The 18,163-nt window shown below is 44.9% G+C and overlaps 2 protein-coding genes across 4 annotated transcripts in view; both read right to left on the reverse strand.

Moving 5' to 3' along the window:
* The window catches only part of LOC308485213 (E3 ISG15--protein ligase HERC5-like), a 37,819-nt gene extending 35,160 nt beyond the window's left edge, over positions 1-2,659 (reverse strand). For all 3 annotated transcript variants that reach the window (XM_081020730.1, XM_081020731.1, XM_081020729.1), the window contains exon 1: positions 1,372-2,659. In XM_081020730.1, coding sequence (XP_080876856.1) covers positions 1,372-1,630 — 259 coding nt within the window. In that variant the 5' untranslated portion in view covers positions 1,631-2,659. The remainder of the gene's footprint in view (positions 1-1,371) is intronic.
* A 2,769-nt stretch (positions 2,660-5,428) lies between these two features.
* LOC308485211 (putative E3 ubiquitin-protein ligase HERC6) overlaps positions 5,429-18,163 on the reverse strand; it is a 28,543-nt gene continuing 15,808 nt past the window's right edge. The window contains exons 13-23 of the mRNA XM_081020724.1: positions 17,770-17,921; positions 17,239-17,355; positions 16,036-16,146; positions 15,102-15,272; positions 13,724-13,870; positions 12,752-12,918; positions 11,227-11,293; positions 10,395-10,465; positions 7,079-7,262; positions 6,840-6,942; positions 5,429-6,252 (exon numbers count right to left, since the gene is read on the reverse strand). Coding sequence (XP_080876850.1) covers positions 6,038-6,252; positions 6,840-6,942; positions 7,079-7,262; positions 10,395-10,465; positions 11,227-11,293; positions 12,752-12,918; positions 13,724-13,870; positions 15,102-15,272; positions 16,036-16,146; positions 17,239-17,355; positions 17,770-17,921 — 1,505 coding nt within the window. The 3' untranslated portion in view covers positions 5,429-6,037. The remainder of the gene's footprint in view (positions 6,253-6,839; positions 6,943-7,078; positions 7,263-10,394; positions 10,466-11,226; positions 11,294-12,751; positions 12,919-13,723; positions 13,871-15,101; positions 15,273-16,035; positions 16,147-17,238; positions 17,356-17,769; positions 17,922-18,163) is intronic.

Raw genomic sequence — 18,163 nt, forward strand, 5'->3', positions numbered from 1 at the left:
CTGAACAGAAGCACTCCATACAACAACATTATGTTGCAGCTCCCAGTACTTTTTCTCTATTGTCCATTCAGACATGAATTTGACCCTGTCTTCCAATATGGAAAATGAATTGAAAGACACCAGGATAATTGATAAGTATTAAGCCCTTATTTAAAAAACAAAAACAAAACTTAAATTTTATTTTGTTAACATTCAATACAATTAGCTTTAAACAATTTAAGCTTCCTATATTTCCATTGTGGCTGTTCTAGTTAAGGCCTAGTCTGTTCTCTCTCTCTTTCTTTCTTTCTTTCTTTCTTTCTTTCTTTCCTTCTCTTTTTGTAAAAAACAACAACCGTTATTTGCACAAGCCAGCGGATGATGACATGAGCTGGATATTTGCTGTGACTCCAGAATAGAAAGTGAAACTGGTGCTGATGTAAACCTCATATTGCAGATGACAGGAATGAGTTGATAGGATGTCGAGGAAAAAAAGAAACTCGAGAAGGGCTACATACATCAGATGCCTGCAAATCACTAGAGAGTTTCCTTTCAAATGAGACCAAGAAGAAGAAGAAGAAGAGTTTGGATTTGATATCCTGCTTTATCACTATCTGAAGGAGTCTCAAAGTGGCTAACATTCTCCTTTCCCTTCCTCCCCCACAACAAACACTCTGTGAGGTGAATGGGGCTGAGAGACTTCAGAGAAGTGTGACTAGCCCAAGGTCACCCAGCAGCTGCATGTGGAGGAGCGGAGACATGAACCCGGTTCCCCAGATTACGAGACTACCGCTCTTAACCACTATACCACACTGGCTCAAGAGATGTCACATCCTTCAACATACATTTAAAACACTTTTATATCACTTTAACTGTCATAGCTTTCCCGCATAGAATCCTGGGAACCGTAGTTTGTTAACTGTGCTGGGAATTATAGCTCCAAGTGGAGGGGGTCTCCTATCAACTTGCAGCGGTCTTAAACTACAGTCCTCAGCATTGTTTGGGGGAAAGTTGTGGTATAAATGTGCTTTTAAATGCATAGTGCAGAGAGCACCTTAGCAATTAGAGAATCTGCTAGTTTATCATCCCCCCCCCCCCCACACACTTTACCAGTCTTAAATCTCCACATAAGTCTGCAATTTCTTATTTTAAAAATCCTCACGGAAATTCACCAGCATTTAGTACGAAATGTACACGTACATGCAATTCCGCCTAATGCACACATTTTTTTAATGTATTTTTAATCTTTGTTGGAAGCCGCCCAGAGTGGCTGGGGAAGCCCAGCCAGATGGGCGGGGTACAAATAATAAATTATTATTATTAGTATTATTAGTATTATTAGTATTATTATTTTGTGAAAAGCAACTTTCCCAAACGTCATGAGCTACTCACTGAGACCCCCCTGGCATCCTCCGTCCTCTGCCCTGTCATAAACGATGACGGTCCTGTCCGTCTTCACTATAGCCAAGCAGCCTTGTTTGCAGGTGACTTGGCGGATGGTTCCAGGGTCCTCCTTGCAAAGGCTGGGATGGTAGCCGACAGCCTCTGGGAACAGCAGCAAGGCTTTGGATCGCAAGGGTGAGGGATGAGGCAAGTCCGACCGGGTGCCCACCTCAGTCCTGGGCGTACGGCTTTTGGACCTCCTTGTCATCTTCTCTCCCGGTTTTCCTCACAGGCAGTCCACTCTCAGAACTAGGACCACCAGCCCTTTATTCTGGGACGCAAACCATTGTTGTGTCTCTGCCAGAGAGAGAAATGTTTCCGACTTTGGCCAGAATTGAAAGATGCAAAAGGAGCACAAGCGTTCAGGATGTCAGCAATCTGGATGGATGGCTGATGCTCCTCTCTGAGTTGTCACCCGAGTTCTGCTCTAAGGAATGCCAAAGAGTGAGACTTCTTGGGGAAAGGAGCCAAAAAAAGAGAGAGCTGTTTCTCTCTAGTTTCTGTTTACTCATTTGCTTTCGAAACAGAGTAGGAGGCGGGTCTTCCTAGGAAACAGAAACCGTTGCTGCTGCTGCTGCTGCTGCTGCTACTGCTGACAGTGAGAAAGATTCTCTCTCTGCAAATACCAGAAGTGAAGCCCTGTTAACCTGTTGCAACAGAACAAGCAAGAGTCTGGTGTCACCAGCTTAAAGACTAGCACATTTATTAAGGTAAAAACTGTCTGTGGACAACAGTTCACCCAATCAGATATATCTATGGATTGCAGCTCACAAAAGCTTATGCAGTATAATGAATGTGTAAAGGCTGTGCCAACAGGCTCTCACTGCTCTTCGCAAAAGAAGCATGCCGTAAGAAAAATGAACATTGCTTGCTGTGGCATTGTCACTGAGGTGATGCCTTGCCCTTTTAAGAAATATATGCCCTGTTTCAATACAGCTGAACTTCAAAGGGAGACAACAACAGTTTGATTTATTAAGAGGTTCAGTGCTGTCACCTTGTCAATCGAACAGGGACAAAGGTTGTTATAAATTCATGCCATGCGTGTTAATCAGGTCAACTTATGCCAGGTTGTTTGTGTTATCAACAAAAATCAGTTTTGTGAATGAACACTGCCAGTTCCTAATTATCTGTCTGTATACTTTTTTAATTTCTCTCTGACCTCATTGTTTACATTCTCTCTACCCACTTTCAATCATTTGTATATGGCAACTCAAGGTTCATGCATCTGAGAAGGGGACCGCTGTTCATAAATACTCTTTTTGACACAGACATGTAGAATGTTGACATGAACTTTGTTTTTTTTATCGTTGATTTTAATTATTTATAATGCTTTAGGTGGCTGTTTTTAAGCGTTTTCTGATCCTTTGTTTTATTCTTTCTGTAAACTGATTTGAGGTTTCATGTATACAAATCTCATGAAATAAATAAATGGGCATGTTCTCCCCTCCACTGTCAAGAGGCAATGTCTCTGAACACCAGCAGCTGGGAATCACAAATAAGGACAGCACTGTTGCATTCTGGTCGTGCTTTCATTGGCAATCTGGTTGACCACTGTGAAAGCAGGCCTGACCCAGCCAGCTCTTATTGTCTCCAGAATGGTTCACCTGTCCCTCTTTCTGTCCCCAGGAAGCTGCCTTAGGCCCATGTAGCCTCATCCTGCCTACTTTGACTTGCAGTGACTCTCAGACAACTCTCTTTAACAACTGCTACCCAACCCAGTTAACTAAGTCTGACAAAAATAAAATTGGGATCTTCTGTATGCAGGGCAGGTGTGCTGCTGCAACACAACAGCAGAAAATATGACAAGGGTTTTTGCCAAGTTGGGGTGTCTCCAGCTGTTGTTGAACTACAACTTCCATGATCACTAGCCCTAATGGCTGGGGCCGAGAATGGTAGCTCGAGAACATCTTGAGGACCCCAAGTTGGTGGTTCCTGCCCCTTCAAGTGGAGACATAAAAATGAATGAGGTGTTTGTCCCCCCCCCCCCATACATGAGAGAGAGGGGGGTTGCTAAAGGCAGTGGCAGAGTTGCAAGTGGTCTGCTAGTTTAGCAGTGGTCGAATTCATAGAATTGTACAGTTGGAAAGGGACCACATGGGTCATCTAGGAATCTTTTGCCCAACATGGGTCTGGAACCCTTGACGCTGAGATTAAAAGTCTCATGCTCTACCAACTTGAGCTTTGTGTCCCATCCGCTCCATTCAAGAGTCACCAACCTGATTTTATATGAAAGAATCAGAAGGGATGCCAAGGGTCATGTAGCCCAACTCCCTGCAATGCAGGAATCTCAACCAAAGCATCCATGTAAGAAGGCCATCCAGCCTCTGTTTAAAAACCTCCAAGGACGGAGAGTCCGCCACCTTCCGAGGGAGTCAGTTCCATGGTCAAACTGCTCTGTCAAAAAGTTCTTCCTGATGTTTAGTCGGAATCTCCTTTCTTGGAACTTGAATCCATTGGTTAGTGCTGGGGTCAGCAAACGTTTTCCGCAGGGGGCCAGTCCACTGTCCCTCAGACCTTGTGGGGGGCAGGACTATATTTGGGGGGGGATAATCCCCCCCTACCGGCTCTCCCCTCACTTCTCCACAGCACTGGACAAGCCCCAGTGGCTGCTTACCTGTGCCTTGCGAGCGGCAGGGGCTGGCAGCGGTGGAGGGACAATGAGCGGCGTGAAAGGGCTGGCTCCGGAGAGGGGCTGCTTAAAATAGCGCTCAGCCAACCGCGGCTCAACAAAGCCCAGCCCCTTGTCACGAATTCTTTGCGTTGCTTTAGCAGAAATGCTCAGAGTTCCAGGTTCTTCAGTACAGTATTATTTATTGTGGGCTATATATACAAATGGGACGCGGGTGGTGCTGTGGGTTAAACCACAGAGCCTAGGACTTGCCGCTCAGAAGGTCGGCAGTTCGAATCCCTGCGACAGGGTGAGCTCCCGTTGCTCGATCCCTGCTCCTGCCAACCTAGCAGTTCGAAAGCAGGTCAAAGTGCAAGTAGATAAATAGGTACCGCTCCGGCGGGAAGGTAAACTGCGTTTCTGTGCACTGCTCTGGTTCGCCAGAAGTGGCTTAGTCATGCTGGCCGCATGACCTGGAAGCTGTATGCCGGCTCCCTCAGCCAGTAAAGCGAGATGAGCGCCGCAACCCCAGAGTCGGCCATGACTGGACCTAATGGTCAGGGGTCCCTTTACCTATATCTACAAATATCTACAGAAGCAGTTAATACAGTCAGACAGAGTACCTGGCTGTACCTTAAAGCAAATAGGAAGACTTTCTCTCTGACCACACTCCTCTATACCACCATTACTGCTGGACAGGCTTCCCTTTTAAACCGATGACAGCCAATCAACTGTCAGCACATTACTGCTGAGTCATTCTGACCCAGCACCTCCATAGAAAGTATTGCATCAGCCTGTTGCATCAACTAGCAAACTCAAGCCTGCAGACTTACTATCTTACACAGCAAGCATTCTGTGAATCCCGACACCCCTTTCCTTCTCTAGGCAACACGATGACCAAGACATTGCCTAGACATTGTTGACGTTCTCTTTGCAACACAGGGGTTTGTTTGGATACCCCTCATCCTCTAGGCAGGGCGAGGAGAAACCAGGAGGGAGGGAGGGAGGAGGCGCTGCCACCGCAGTGTGTTTGTGTGTGTGGGGGGGAGGGAATGGCACAGCCCAAATTCCGGGACCGTCCGCAGGCTGGATCCAGAAGGCAATTGGGCCAGATCCAGCCCCCAGGCCTTAGTTTGGCTACCCATGGGTTAGTGTCTTACCCTCCAGACCAGGAGAAAATAAGCTTGCTGCATCCTCCATGTGACAGCCCTTTAGATATTTGAAGATAGCTATCATATCTCCCCTCAGTCTCCTCTTTACCAGGCTAAACATACCCAAGCTCCCTCAACTGTTCCTCAATTGTCTTGTAAACAGAAATTCCCATATGATCCTTTGAGGATTGCTTCAATAGAACTAGCTGCATATGGGTCAAGTTAAGACAGTGACACTTTGGAAAGAAAGGAGACAATAAGCAGCTAAGAATTTATTTAGCAGGGTTTTTACCGTAAAATATTAAACACACAGTTTAGAACAGTCTGTTTTGCCTGAAAGTCTATAATTCCAATATACTTTGCTTTTAGTACTCTTTCCAGAATAATGTGTGCTGATTTGAATCTATTCTGTGTTCTCACTTACATTTTGGTACATATAAATAAATAAGAACAATAAAAGATAACATTCTGCATCTCCAAATGGAGTGAGGCACCAGCCTGTCTGTTCACACATTAAAATGTCCGTGCTGTTGTTGCAATGGTACCTTTAAAAGTAATCATTAAAATGCACCTTGAAAGTGGGATAATAGGAAAACTACAGGAAAATAACAATTTAGGAAATAACTGGGTGGATGAATTAGCCCTGGAGTAATGAGGCCACGGTGGACGTGATTACACATAAAAGCAGGCTATACTAAGGTCTAAAATATTTTTTCTTAAATTGTGGGTGTGGGGAGAGAGAAATCAGTCAATCAACTGACCAAAGGCCAGTTAAAAGGCCAGTGAGCAGACTGCCTGATAAGACGAACTTCCCTTCGTTTGAAGACAAAAGCTACACATCTTGCAAGTCCCTGTATTAGAGTTCCTTGCCAAAGCCACGATTGTTCTCAATAGCCTGGAGAAGTTTCTCCTTCAGTTTTCCTGTGGTTGAATAAGGTGGCAAAAGAAGGAGGTGAAAGCAGATCTGGGCCTCAGGCATATGTTCTTCTGAAAGTGACTTATGCGAGTGGATTGTTAGCTTCAAGGAGTCCATTCCTACCACAGGGACCCGGTCACTTCCTAAAACAAACACTAAATCGACAAGGAGGAGGATTAGACAATGCAAGGGCACAAATAGAAAATATTCAGACCATTCCAAACATCTTTTAATGCTACAATCTAGCTTTGCAAGTTGTCTTTCCTCCCCAGTACAGTTTTGATCAAAAGTGTTAAGTTGTGGGTGAACATATCAGACGACACAGCGATTCTTCAAACAGCTCTTGTTTATTCACAGAACAGAACAGAACTGAACTGAAGGGTTCAGCCAGCCTGCTTATATAGAGCTCCACTACAACGCAACTGTAACAACTTTCTGTAACTATCCAATCACTGAACGTCACTTTCAATCCCTTATTTGCATATGTGGACCTGAGTGAAAACTATTTACAGTATCCCCCTGCTGGCCCAGGGTGGCCCCTGCTGGCCCAGGGGTCATTGCATTATGAAAGAAAATATCAATGCTGTTTCTATATACAAATTAAGAGAATCATTTGAGGTTTCAGTGCAGGATTTCAAGCGCACTGCTTGAAAGACAGGCTCACACCAGTTCATTTCCAGAAAAAGAGGGGCTTTCAATCAATGACCGCTTGAAGGTTGGGCCTTGCGAATGGGATACTTACACAGAAAGCCTTTTTTGTCCGCCAAAGTGAGTTCGTGGAAAACCTTCCAGAACATCCTTATGGTAGGGTGTGTTTCACTGTATATCCCCCAGTATATAGTGTTCTTCACAGAAAAGGGGAAGGAAAATGAAATCAGACAAAGAGAAAGATGAATAAGTGAAGCTTGAAAAAAATAAAATAAACCCAATATAATGATGGCCTAGCAAGTAGTTCCACACGCTCCACCCCTCTCCACCAACCTTCTCATATAACTCCCAGTCATAATTTGCGTTCCCAATCGCCACATCCATCAGTTCCTGAGGCTCAAAGAAGGCAACCATCCGTTCATCGAGGACTTTGTAAAACCCTCTCTTGAACTCTTGGAAAATTCCCTCCACTGATTTGTTGAAGACGTAATCCACATACTTGTTGACAAACTCCTTCCTTGAAGAAATGAGGGTAAAACATTTAATAAGTGGGCAGGTAATTTGACTGCCTAGATAGGTAGATAGATAGATAGATAGATAGATAGATAGATAGATAGATAGAAACTTTAGCAGCCACCAGGAGGCCGCAGACCCATCTACAGGCAAACTCTGATTTGAATCTAGGTCTTCCTGGTCCAAATCCAGCATAGTATGAATAATCATACTATGTTTGCATATGTTCACTTAATAGCAATGTACAAGTTCCTTTGCCAGGATCATTAACAGAGATATTAGGGACTCCTAATAATAATAATAATAATAATAATAATAATAATTTATTATTTGTACCCCGCCCATCTGGCTGGGTTTCCCCAGCCACTCTGGGCGGCTTCCATAGAAACAAAAAATACAGTAAAATATCACAGATTAAAAGCTTCCCTGAACAGGGCTGCCTTAAGATGCCTTCTAAATGTCAGGTAGTTATTTATCGCTTTGACATCTGATGGGAGGGCGTTCCACAGGGCGGGCGCCACTACCGAGAAGGCCCTCTGCCTGGTTCCCTGTAGCTTTGCTTCTCGCAATGAGGGAACCGCCAGAAGGCCCTCGGCGCTGGACCTCAGCGTCCGGGCAGAACGATGGGGGTGGAGACGCTCCTTCAGTTATACTGGGCCGAGGCCGTTTAGGGCTTTAAAGGTCAACACGAGCACTTTGACTTGTGCTCGGAAACGTACTGGGAGCCAATGTAGGTCTTTCAAGACCGGTGTTATGTGGTCTCGGCGGCCGCCCCCAGTCACCAGTCTAGCTGCCGCATTCTGGATTAATTGTAGTTTCCGGGTCACCTTCAAAGGTAGCCCCACGTAGAGTGCATTGCAGTAGTCCAAGCGGGAGATAACCAGAGCATGCACCACTCTGGCGAGACAGTCCGCAGGCAGGTAGGGTCTCAGCCTGCGTACCAGGTGGAGTTGGTAGACAGCTGCCCTGGATACAGAATTGACCTGTGCCTCCATGGACAGCTGTGAGTCCAAAATGACTCCCAGGCTGCGCACCTGGTCCTTCAGGGGCACAGTTACCCTATTCAGGACCAGGGAGTCCTCCACACCAGCCCGCCCCCTGTCTCCCAAAAACAATACTTCTGTCTTGTCAGGATTCAACTTCAATCCATTAGCCGCCATCCATCCTCCAACCGCCTCCAGGCACTCACACAGGACCTTCACCGCCTTCACTGGTTCTGATTTGAAAGAGAGGTAGAGCTGGGTATCATCTGCATATTGATGGACACCCAGTCCAAATCCCCTGATGATCTCTCCCAGCGGCTTCATATAGATGTTAAAAAGCATGGGGGAGAGGACGGAACCCTGAGGCAGCCCACAAGTGAGGGCCCAGGGGTCTGAACACTCATCCCCCACCACCACTTTCTGAACACGGCCCAGGAGGAAGGAGCGAAACCACTGTATAACAGTGCCCCCAGCTCCCAGCCCCTCTAGACGGTCCAGAAGGATGTTATGGTCAATTGTATCAAAGGCCGCTGAGAGATCCAGCAGAACCAGGAAACAACTCTCACCTTTGTCCCTAGCTCGCCGGAGATCATCAACCAGCGCGACCAAGGCAGTTTCAGTCCCATGGTGAGGCCTGAATCCCGATTGGAAGGGATCCAAATGGTCCGCATCCTCCAGGCATGCCTGGAGTTGTTCAGCAACCACGCGCTCAATCACCTTGCCCAAGAATGGAAGATTTGAGACTGGGCGATAGTTGGCCATACTGGCCGGGTCTAAAGATGGTTTTTTAAGAAGCGGTTTAATGACCGCCTCTTTCAGCGGATCTGGGAATGTTCCCTCACAGAGGGAAGCATTCACCACCCCGCAGAGCCCATCACCCAGCCCTTCCCGGCTTGCTTTTATTAGCCAGGATGGGCAAGGATCAAGGAGACAGGTGGTTGCTTTCACGCGTCCAAGCAGCCTGTCCACATCCTCGGGGGTAACGGATTGAAATTGATTCCATGCAACTTGACCAGACAGAGCTCTAGCACTTTCCCGCCCTGGCCCTGCTCCCACAGTGGTGTCTAGCTCCTTCCGAATATGAGTGATTTTATCTGCAAAAAACTTTGCAAAATCGTTGCAGGAGATCTTGGGGTCTTTACAATGCCCTGGTGGTAAAGGTGGTTCCGTTAAATTGCGAACCACCTGAAAGAGTCTCCTGCTACTATTTTCTGCAGATGCAATAGAGGCGGTGAAGAAGCTATCGCCACTTGGTAGGCTCGACGTTGAGCTCTAACCTGTGTCCGGTCAAATTAATGTTCTGGGCCTACTAGGATATACCGTGATGTAAAATGCACCAGTGGCCCAGAAGATTTGAATGGCCGGGGAGACACCATAATGAAACAATGTCTTGATCAAGATGGCAGCAGACCAGGGGATGCAATTCAAAATGGTTAGGGCTATTTTAACTGCAGATTGAAACACTTGTGTCTCTTCCTTTAGCCTAGCTACTGCTTTCCTTTTCTATATTCCACTTATTTGACTTGGATTTTTGGGGAAAGGAACCCTTGCAGATATCGACGAACAACTGTTGTTATCCACACATGGAGCCCTTGGGGATAGGGCGAACTGAAAATCTGAAATGTACCGTATTTTTTGCTGTATAAGACTCACTTTTTCCCTCCTAAAAAGTAAGGGGAAATGTGTGTGCGTCTTATGGAGCGAATGCAGGCTGAGCAGCTATTCCAGAAGCCAGAACAGCAAGAGGGATTGCTGCTTTCACTGCGCAGCGATCCCTCTTGCTGTTCTGGCTTCTGAGATTCAGAATATTTTTTTTCTTGTTTCCCCCCTCTAAAAACTAGGTGCGTCTTATGGTCAGGTGCATCTTAAGGAGCGAAAAATACGGTAAGATGTCACCAACATAACAGTCCAACCTGCATGCTGCTTTTCAAAGGTCCTCTTCAAAGTAGTTCACGGTCAAAAGGTTTAAAAAAAAGCCCTCACTAATAAAATCATGTCATTTTGAAGTTTTATGAATCTAAAACACAATAGTGTCTTTAAAAGTCCTAACAAAATAAACAAATTCCAGCTGTGGTCCCATCCCTCACCCGCCAATCGCCCTCAGACCCGCCCTGACACATTTCCTGCCAATATCCTCAGGCATCATCACATACTTGCTTGAATTGTTCACAGCGACCGAACTGCCGTTTGGAATTAAGTCGACATCCACGTTGTCCCAAGATATCTAGAAATATATGTTTAAGGAAAGGTACTGAAAACAAAGTCACACACACACACACTGTAATTTTGTCACTTAACACTTGATAAGCTTCATACAATACCTTTAAGTTACAGGGAATTCTATGAACAGCTTTTGGCTAACGATGCAGTCATTAAAAGTCATTTTAGGGGTTCACGGACCGGGTACAAGCAGCACGCCTGTTGAAATAGCTATACAGTGGTACCTCGGGTTACAGACACTTCAGGTTACAGACGCTTCAGGTTACAGACTCCGCTAACCCAGAAATAGTACCTTGGGTTAAGAACTTTGCTTCAGGATGAGAAGAGAAATCGCTCAGTGGCAGCGGGAGGCCCCATTAACTAACGTGGTACCTCAGGTTAAGAACAGTTTCGGGTTAAGAACGGACCTCTAGAACGAATTAAGTTCTTAACCCGAGGTACCACTGTATTTCTGTTGAAACAGCTATATTTCTAGGGAGGACCATTTGATTTTTTTAAATGAGTGTGACTGTTGCTTTTATATCATATTTTAGCCACATTCTCAAATGTTAAAAGAGCCACCGTCACTTGCAGGAAGAAGCACTCCAGAATTTACCATAATGGAGAAGGGTGAAGAAGAAGAAAATTAGCCAATGAGACAAAGCACATTTCAGGAGTTGCTTGCTTGCTGTTAACTTAAAGACAAGTGATTCCTAGACATTATCAGGTGAAAGAGACACAGCGACCATGTAACAAGAACAGAATTTTTTTTTTTGAGGTACTCACACTGTAAGTCAGTTCATGGCTTGTTTCGAAGTCATCATGCTTATAATCAAGAACTGCCTGCAAACTCCTTGTTAACAAAACAAAAGGAAATAGAAATGGATATATTTTTACCCCTAAAATGTCTACAGCATATATTTAGAAGCCTTACTCAAACAGTTAAAAGAGTGGGAAAGGCCAACCCATCTGGTCTTATTTTCTTTCTTTTTATAATCATTTTTATTAGCTTTCAATTACAATAATCCAATAATAGACTCATTATAACAATGCCAAATTATAATACAATTACTAATACTGTACCAATCATTCAGATACCAAATTATATAGTTTAGTGGTACCCTGTGTGCTAGAATTGATGGCTTGATCATTTACTTTATTTCTGCGTTCCAAAATCTTATTAATTTCAATTACACTCCGGTCACAATAACAATCCCTTATACAACAATTGCAGTATTAACAACTTCCATTCATACTGACACATTAAATGATTTATAAAACTACAGGTGAGGCACTCAAACTATATCCTTGTTCTTCCTGTGTGTGGCAATTATTCTGTCTGTGATGTTTCTTCCTGTCCTTGTAAAACATTATGTCTATCTTTTCCTGGTTATTGCTGTTCTCCATCATGCCTTGGGCAGAGCTAATATCCCACTGTTGTTTCAGAAATTCCCCATCCATCTGGTCTTATTTTCTTCTTTGATTCTCAGTTTACGGCCCCAAGTGTATGTCCATGTGTTTGGACATACCTCATCAAGCACATGTCAATCAATCTATCATTGCTCCTGGGCTCATTGCATCTGGCAGGGAAGAGATGGCTGTCTGGCTCCAGGAGGTGGTAAATTCCTTACTGAAATGGTGCGGTCCCAATCTTCCTAGGAGGCCCTAGTACAATTGTTCCTGAAAACCCTTCCTTTGAAGCAGCAAGTTATTGTCTATAGGCAAGATGCTCAACTGAGCACCTGTTAGACAACTAAGTGGCTTATGTGGTTTCTAACAGCCTGATGCCAGGTTTAGGTGGGGAGGAAAGCCCTGTTTTGATTGCAGCAGTGCCTCCAAGTGGGGCGATGGATTTAACCCTTTCCACACACAGTTTCCTCCTACCTAAACTGTTTCCCAAGGTACTGTAAGAACTCAGTGGGGGCAGGGAACCAAAACAAGACAAATATGAGAAGATCTGATTGGTGACTTCCATGTCTTGCATCATTTTGTTTCAAATCAGGGGTGAGGGCATCCCTACAGATTTTGCTAGACTCCCAAAACTCCTGGTGGTCAGCACGTCCAATGGTCAGGGCCTGCCATGTAGCAACATCTAGGCTGCCAGAACTTCCTTACTCTTGCCTAAAATCATCTCACAGTACTGAGGTTCCCTTTACTTGTGGAGGCTGAATCTTGGGGCTGAATGTGACACGGCCTTTGTAAGTTTAAATGGATAGAATATCCTAGAGTTAGGAGACTTAGCCTGGTCCTACCAAGCAAAACAAGAAACTGGAAACTACGGGAAAAGGTGGGAAGAATTCAAGTCACTTACCTCCCTAAGACAGGGCTTAGCTCCTTCAGATCATCAAGGGTAGGTTTCTTGCCCAGCAGTTTTTTAAAGGCAGCAAGCGGGAAAGGCACGTAGGCAGTGACTCTGTTGAACATGGAGAGCCCAAGGAGGATCCCAAAGAAAAGATATTTATTCTTCTCCACCGAGGGCTGCAAGGACACAAGATCACAGAAATGGGTTGGATGTTCTAAGGCAGATGCACCTTAAGAAGGAAACTGGTCTGTTATGGACAAACCAAGGCCAGCGGCAGAACAACATCCTGGGAGTGTTTTTTTTACCTGGCTGGAATGTGTCCTAGAACTCTTGTTTTCTGTATGGGGGGATACAGAGGGGGATGTGAGTGTAGCTTGGGGCTGACTACACACCATACTTTTAAAGCACATTCTTTCCCTCAAAGAATTCTGGGCACTGTAGTTTGTTAAGGGTTGTTGGGCACTGGAACTCTGTGAGGGCAAACTACAGTGCCCAGAATTCTTTGAGGGAAAGAATGTGTTTTGAGTATGCTTCAGAGGAATAGGACAGTGGTACCTTGAACTTAATCCATTCCGGGAGTCCGTTCGACTCCTGAAATGGTTCGAAACCCAAGGCGCGGCTTCCGATTGGCTGCAGGAGCTTCCTGCACTCAAGCGGAAGCCGCGTCGGACGTTCAGCTTCCAAAAAATGTTCACAAACCAGAACACTTACTTCCGGGTTTGCAGCGTTTGTGTTCTGATTTGTTCAGCAACTAAGCCATTTGAGAGCCAATGTACCACTGTATGTACACAGCCCTACTGTAGAAAAGCAATAAAAATTTCATTTGGGTTATGTCTACTTTCACTTCTGGCCCCACACACCTGTGGCATGTGGACATCAGAAGGGAATGTGCCCACTGGCTTAAAAAAGGGGTCGGGGGGGTGTCACCTACGTCTGACCTAGATGTTTGTTTGGACCAGGTCCTCTGTCTGAAATACTTACCCTAGAAGGAAACCATATGGGGGAGTTTTGCTCACAGCACATAAACATCCCATAGTCTGGCTGCACCATCTCCTCAAACACATAGGAAAAGAACTCAAACAAGACCCCTCCGGTTTCGTGACCAGGCATCTCGCCTTCAAATTCAATCTACAAGCCAAAAATAAAAACCAACCATATTAACCTCACAAAAGGAGAGAACAGAAAATAGGAAAAGCTCATTTACTAGGCCACCCAATCTTTAATTGTTAGGGGCCCCTTTTTTTGAGGCCCTGTTCAGGAGTCTGTACATGGGAGAGATATAAGATGGTATATATTTGGGGCTGTAGGAAACAGATTGAGGTTGAATCCTGACAAGACAGAAGCACTGTTTTTGGGGGACAGGAGGTGGGCAGGTGTGGAGGCTCCCTGGTCCTGAATGGGGTAACTGTGCCCCTGAAGGACCAGGTGTGCAGCCTGGGAGTCATTCTGGACTCACAGCTGTCCATGGAGGTGCAGGTCAATTCTGTGTCCAGGGCAGCTGTTTACCAGCTCCATCTGGTATGCAGGTTGAGACCCTACCTGCCCGCGCACTGTCTTGCGAGTGGTGCATGCTCTGGTTATCTCTCGCTTGGACTACTGCAATGCGTTCTATGTGGGGCTACCTTTGAAGGTGACCCAGAAGCTGCAACTAATCCAGCATGCGGCAGCTAGACTGGTGACTGGGACCGGCCGCCGAGACCACATAACACCGGTCTTGAAAGACCTACATTGGCTCCCAGTACATTTCTGAGCACAATTCAAAGTGTTGATGCTGACCTTTAAAGCCCTAAACGGCCACGGTCCAGTATACCTGAAGGAGTGTCCGCACCCCCATCGTTCTGCCTGGACACTGAGGTCCACCTCCGAGGGCCTTCTGGTGGTTCCCTCGCTGCGAGAAGCCATGTTACAGGGAACCAGACAGAGGGCCTTCTCGGTAGTGGCACCCACTCTGTGGAACGCCCTCCCACCAGATGTCAAAGAGAACAACAACTACCAGACTTTTAGAAGACATCTGAAGGCAGCCCTCTTTAGGGAAACTTTTAATGTTTAATTGACTATTGTATTTTAATATTCTGTTAAAAGCTGCCCAGAGTGGTGGAAATGGAAATAGGCAGCACCCAGGAAAATGACGTCACACATGTAAAAAAAAAAAGCAAACAAAACAAACAAACCTCACCAAAGAATGTGCTTCAAATTTGTCCAGAGCTGAGTAACATGCTATTGAGATTGTCTTTCCTTATCGGAATATCCCCAGTTGACTCAATCCAGACCTAGTCACTGAGGTCGTTTCACCTAGTTCCAGAGTTTAGCCCTGAACAACATGACTATGCAGTACTTTAGCAGGCCTTATACAGCTTACCAAGAGTTGCATTTTCAGGCTAATGTCCTCTACTTGACTCAGTTTGCGCAACGTATCTTCCACGAGGTTCTTGCGTCGTACCCTCAAAGGGAAGACAGGCAGTTTAGGGAGTTCGCCTTTTCTCAGGAGCCGATTGCGTAGCAATGTATCACAAGCATTGGCCTTTACAATCTGCGGAAAGCGGCACATATTTAATAAGTGCTTCAGAGACGCTAGGTAGGCATTCATTGTGTTAAGTTGTGGGTGAACATATCAGATGACATACCGATTCTTCAAACAGCTCTTGTTTATTCAGAGGCCAGAACAGAACTGAACTGAAGGGTTCAGTCAGCCTGCTTATATAGAGCTCCAGTACAACATAACTGTAACAATTTTCTAAAACTATCCAATCACTGAACGTCACTTTCAATCCCTTATTTGCATAACTATCTACAGTATCCCCCTGCTGGCCTAGGGTGAGAACTTCAGTACATAACAAATTGCTAAGTATACTAATGGGGAAAGGAACTCAAGGCAGGCAGGAGGCCCTGAAGGAATGAAAGGCATAATGAGAAATAATTCCAATGAGAGAGAAGAGTGGGAGGTTATATTTTTAAAAATCCAGTTGCGACTGCACAAAACGGTTAAATGATGAGCTGGAGGGATGAGGGAAGAGACAAACATACATTTTTTTATTTATTAAATTTATATACTGCCCTCCCTCGGACACGGTTCCCCATCCCTGTCCTATGCAAGAGTCACTTCCACATAGCTAATGGCCTGGAAGAGCAAACACAATTCTGCTCCTCCATTATGCACCCGTCTCTGCATGCAGAGACTCCTGCACACTAAGAAGAGTGGGAAAATAAGAACCAAATTCACCGTAGCCTTTCATCTCACAAGAAATAGTAGAACAGCAAGGCTGGGTTAACAATCATTTAGGTATCACCCTTACCTCTTGCAGGTTATAAGACTCGTAATGAAATATTTCCATCTTCGTCAGCGGATTGTAGACAAAAGGAAAGCAGCACAAAGAGATGGGACAGTTGTCCTCTTTGCCCAATTTCTTGCAAAGAAAGAATGTTGTTTAAAAGAATGGGTTCATACAAACAAACATACTCCCTTTTCCAGCAGCCTTTGGTCTCCACCCAACTTTGACTCTTTCACATACACTTTTCTGTGGCAAGAATAAAGATGGTGTCGTTTGCCATATGGCAGCCATTACCACAATTCTCAAATGCTTTCATCCCTGTGTGATTCAAACGTTGATTTTGCTCATACAAAATGGCTACCCTTCCACAATGGATGCTGTTTATTAACGTGTGAACAGCTAACTCAAACAAGGTAACTTCTTCACTTTGGAAAGTTCACTTTGAATAAGGGACAAAAATCTAAATAGGAGCCAACTTCAGTTTGTGTTCTGCCCTTTACAAAACCAACTAGTTCAGCTCACGTTCAGTTCAATTCATCCAAAGGATCCTCAGAATGTGACAAGCTGCTGTATATGTAATTTCACATATACTGCTATGTAAAATAAAGTTCAGACTAATAAAACATCAAAACATGCAGACTGGAATGAGAATTGTTTAGTTTTCCCAGGGATCTTTAAGCTTAGACCCCAAGATTTTAAGAGCAAAAAACACATGTAAGCGATTGCATTTGAAGGTGAACTAGAAATAATTCAACGTTCTAACCCAAAATGAAATAAATTCACATTAGGTTTATCCGGCAACTAGGGGAACTACTTTTGGGTGTAGTTCAAACAGTTTTGAACTAATTCAGCGAACTTTACTAAACCAAACTACTGCATTCCAAGAACTGTCTTAAACTGGAGAAAGGATGAGTCAGTTTGGGTTCCTCTTAGTCAGAGGTTAGTGCAGCCTATTGACTATGCTGGCCAGGGCACATAGAAGTTGAAGGGGTACCACACTGGCTATCTAAATCTACCATAATATATTCTGACTGGCAGCCTCTCTGAAAGACATGCAGAAATCTTGTCCCAAGTCCTGCTACCTACGATCTTCAACAAGAAACACAGGACTGAGCACATGCTCTCATTTAAGATATGCAGAAGCATTTCTCTCACCCTTATCAAATTTGTGCAAGATACACGAGCTTGGCATTTCTTAGCTTTTTGACACAAAGCAATCATACTTACCATGGCTTCCACCCATGCATGCCACCTTGCCAAATCTGCAAAGGGATTAATTATTTGACGGATTTCATCAATGTAGAAGTTGCTTAGCGGCAGCTTGCAGTTAGCCCTCTTGTTGACCTTGAAGGACAAGCAGAAGAAGGTTGAGGTCCATATGATTTTACACCTAGAAATACCATATTTTTTGCTCAATAGGATGCACCCGACCATAGGACACACCTTGTTTTAGAGGGGGAGAATAAGGTGCCCCTTCCATTTCTCCTCCCGCTTGGCTGAGGGGGCGCTGCGCAGCTCTCCCTCTCTGCTGAAGACAAGAGAGTCTTGCTCTCCCGGCTTCAGCAAAAGGAACCCAAGCGCTCCCTCCTCGCTCTGGAGGCTTCGCGTTGCTATCCCTGAAACCAAGGAGCCTGCATTCGCTCCATAGGACACACACACATTTCCCCTTAATTTTTGGAGGGGGAAAAGTGCATCCTATAGAGCGAAAAATACGATAGCTACCAGATCATCAGCCCACATTTACAAGATGTTGCCTACCTTGTAAAGCTTTTTCAGGACTTCCAGGAGAGGTAACAACACCTGGCAGGCAGGGTAGTATGAGTAACAGGGCAGCTGAGAGAGCACCACTTTCTTTAGCATCTGAACTATTCGGTCTAAATGCGAGGCTGGCAAAAAGGACCAACATTTTTCTGAAAGAAGAAAAAGAACATGCAAATCTTATTCTACTTCCCCACAGCTCACTATTCAGATAGGAATATTTCCCCACACAAGCAGTCCTGTTTTCTTCTGCTTGTTGTCCTGCTGCAACAAACTTCTTATTTAAAGTGCATCAGATTACCTGAGGTTGGTTAGGCTGAGAGGCAGTGCAGGCCCTGTCGACATTTCCATTCCACCTTAAGGAACAGACATGGGATTGTTACGTGTCACATAT

Source organism: Podarcis pityusensis (genome assembly GCF_964106645.2).
Source record: "Podarcis pityusensis genome assembly, chromosome: 9".
Lineage (NCBI taxonomy): Eukaryota > Metazoa > Chordata > Lepidosauria > Squamata > Lacertidae > Podarcis > Podarcis pityusensis.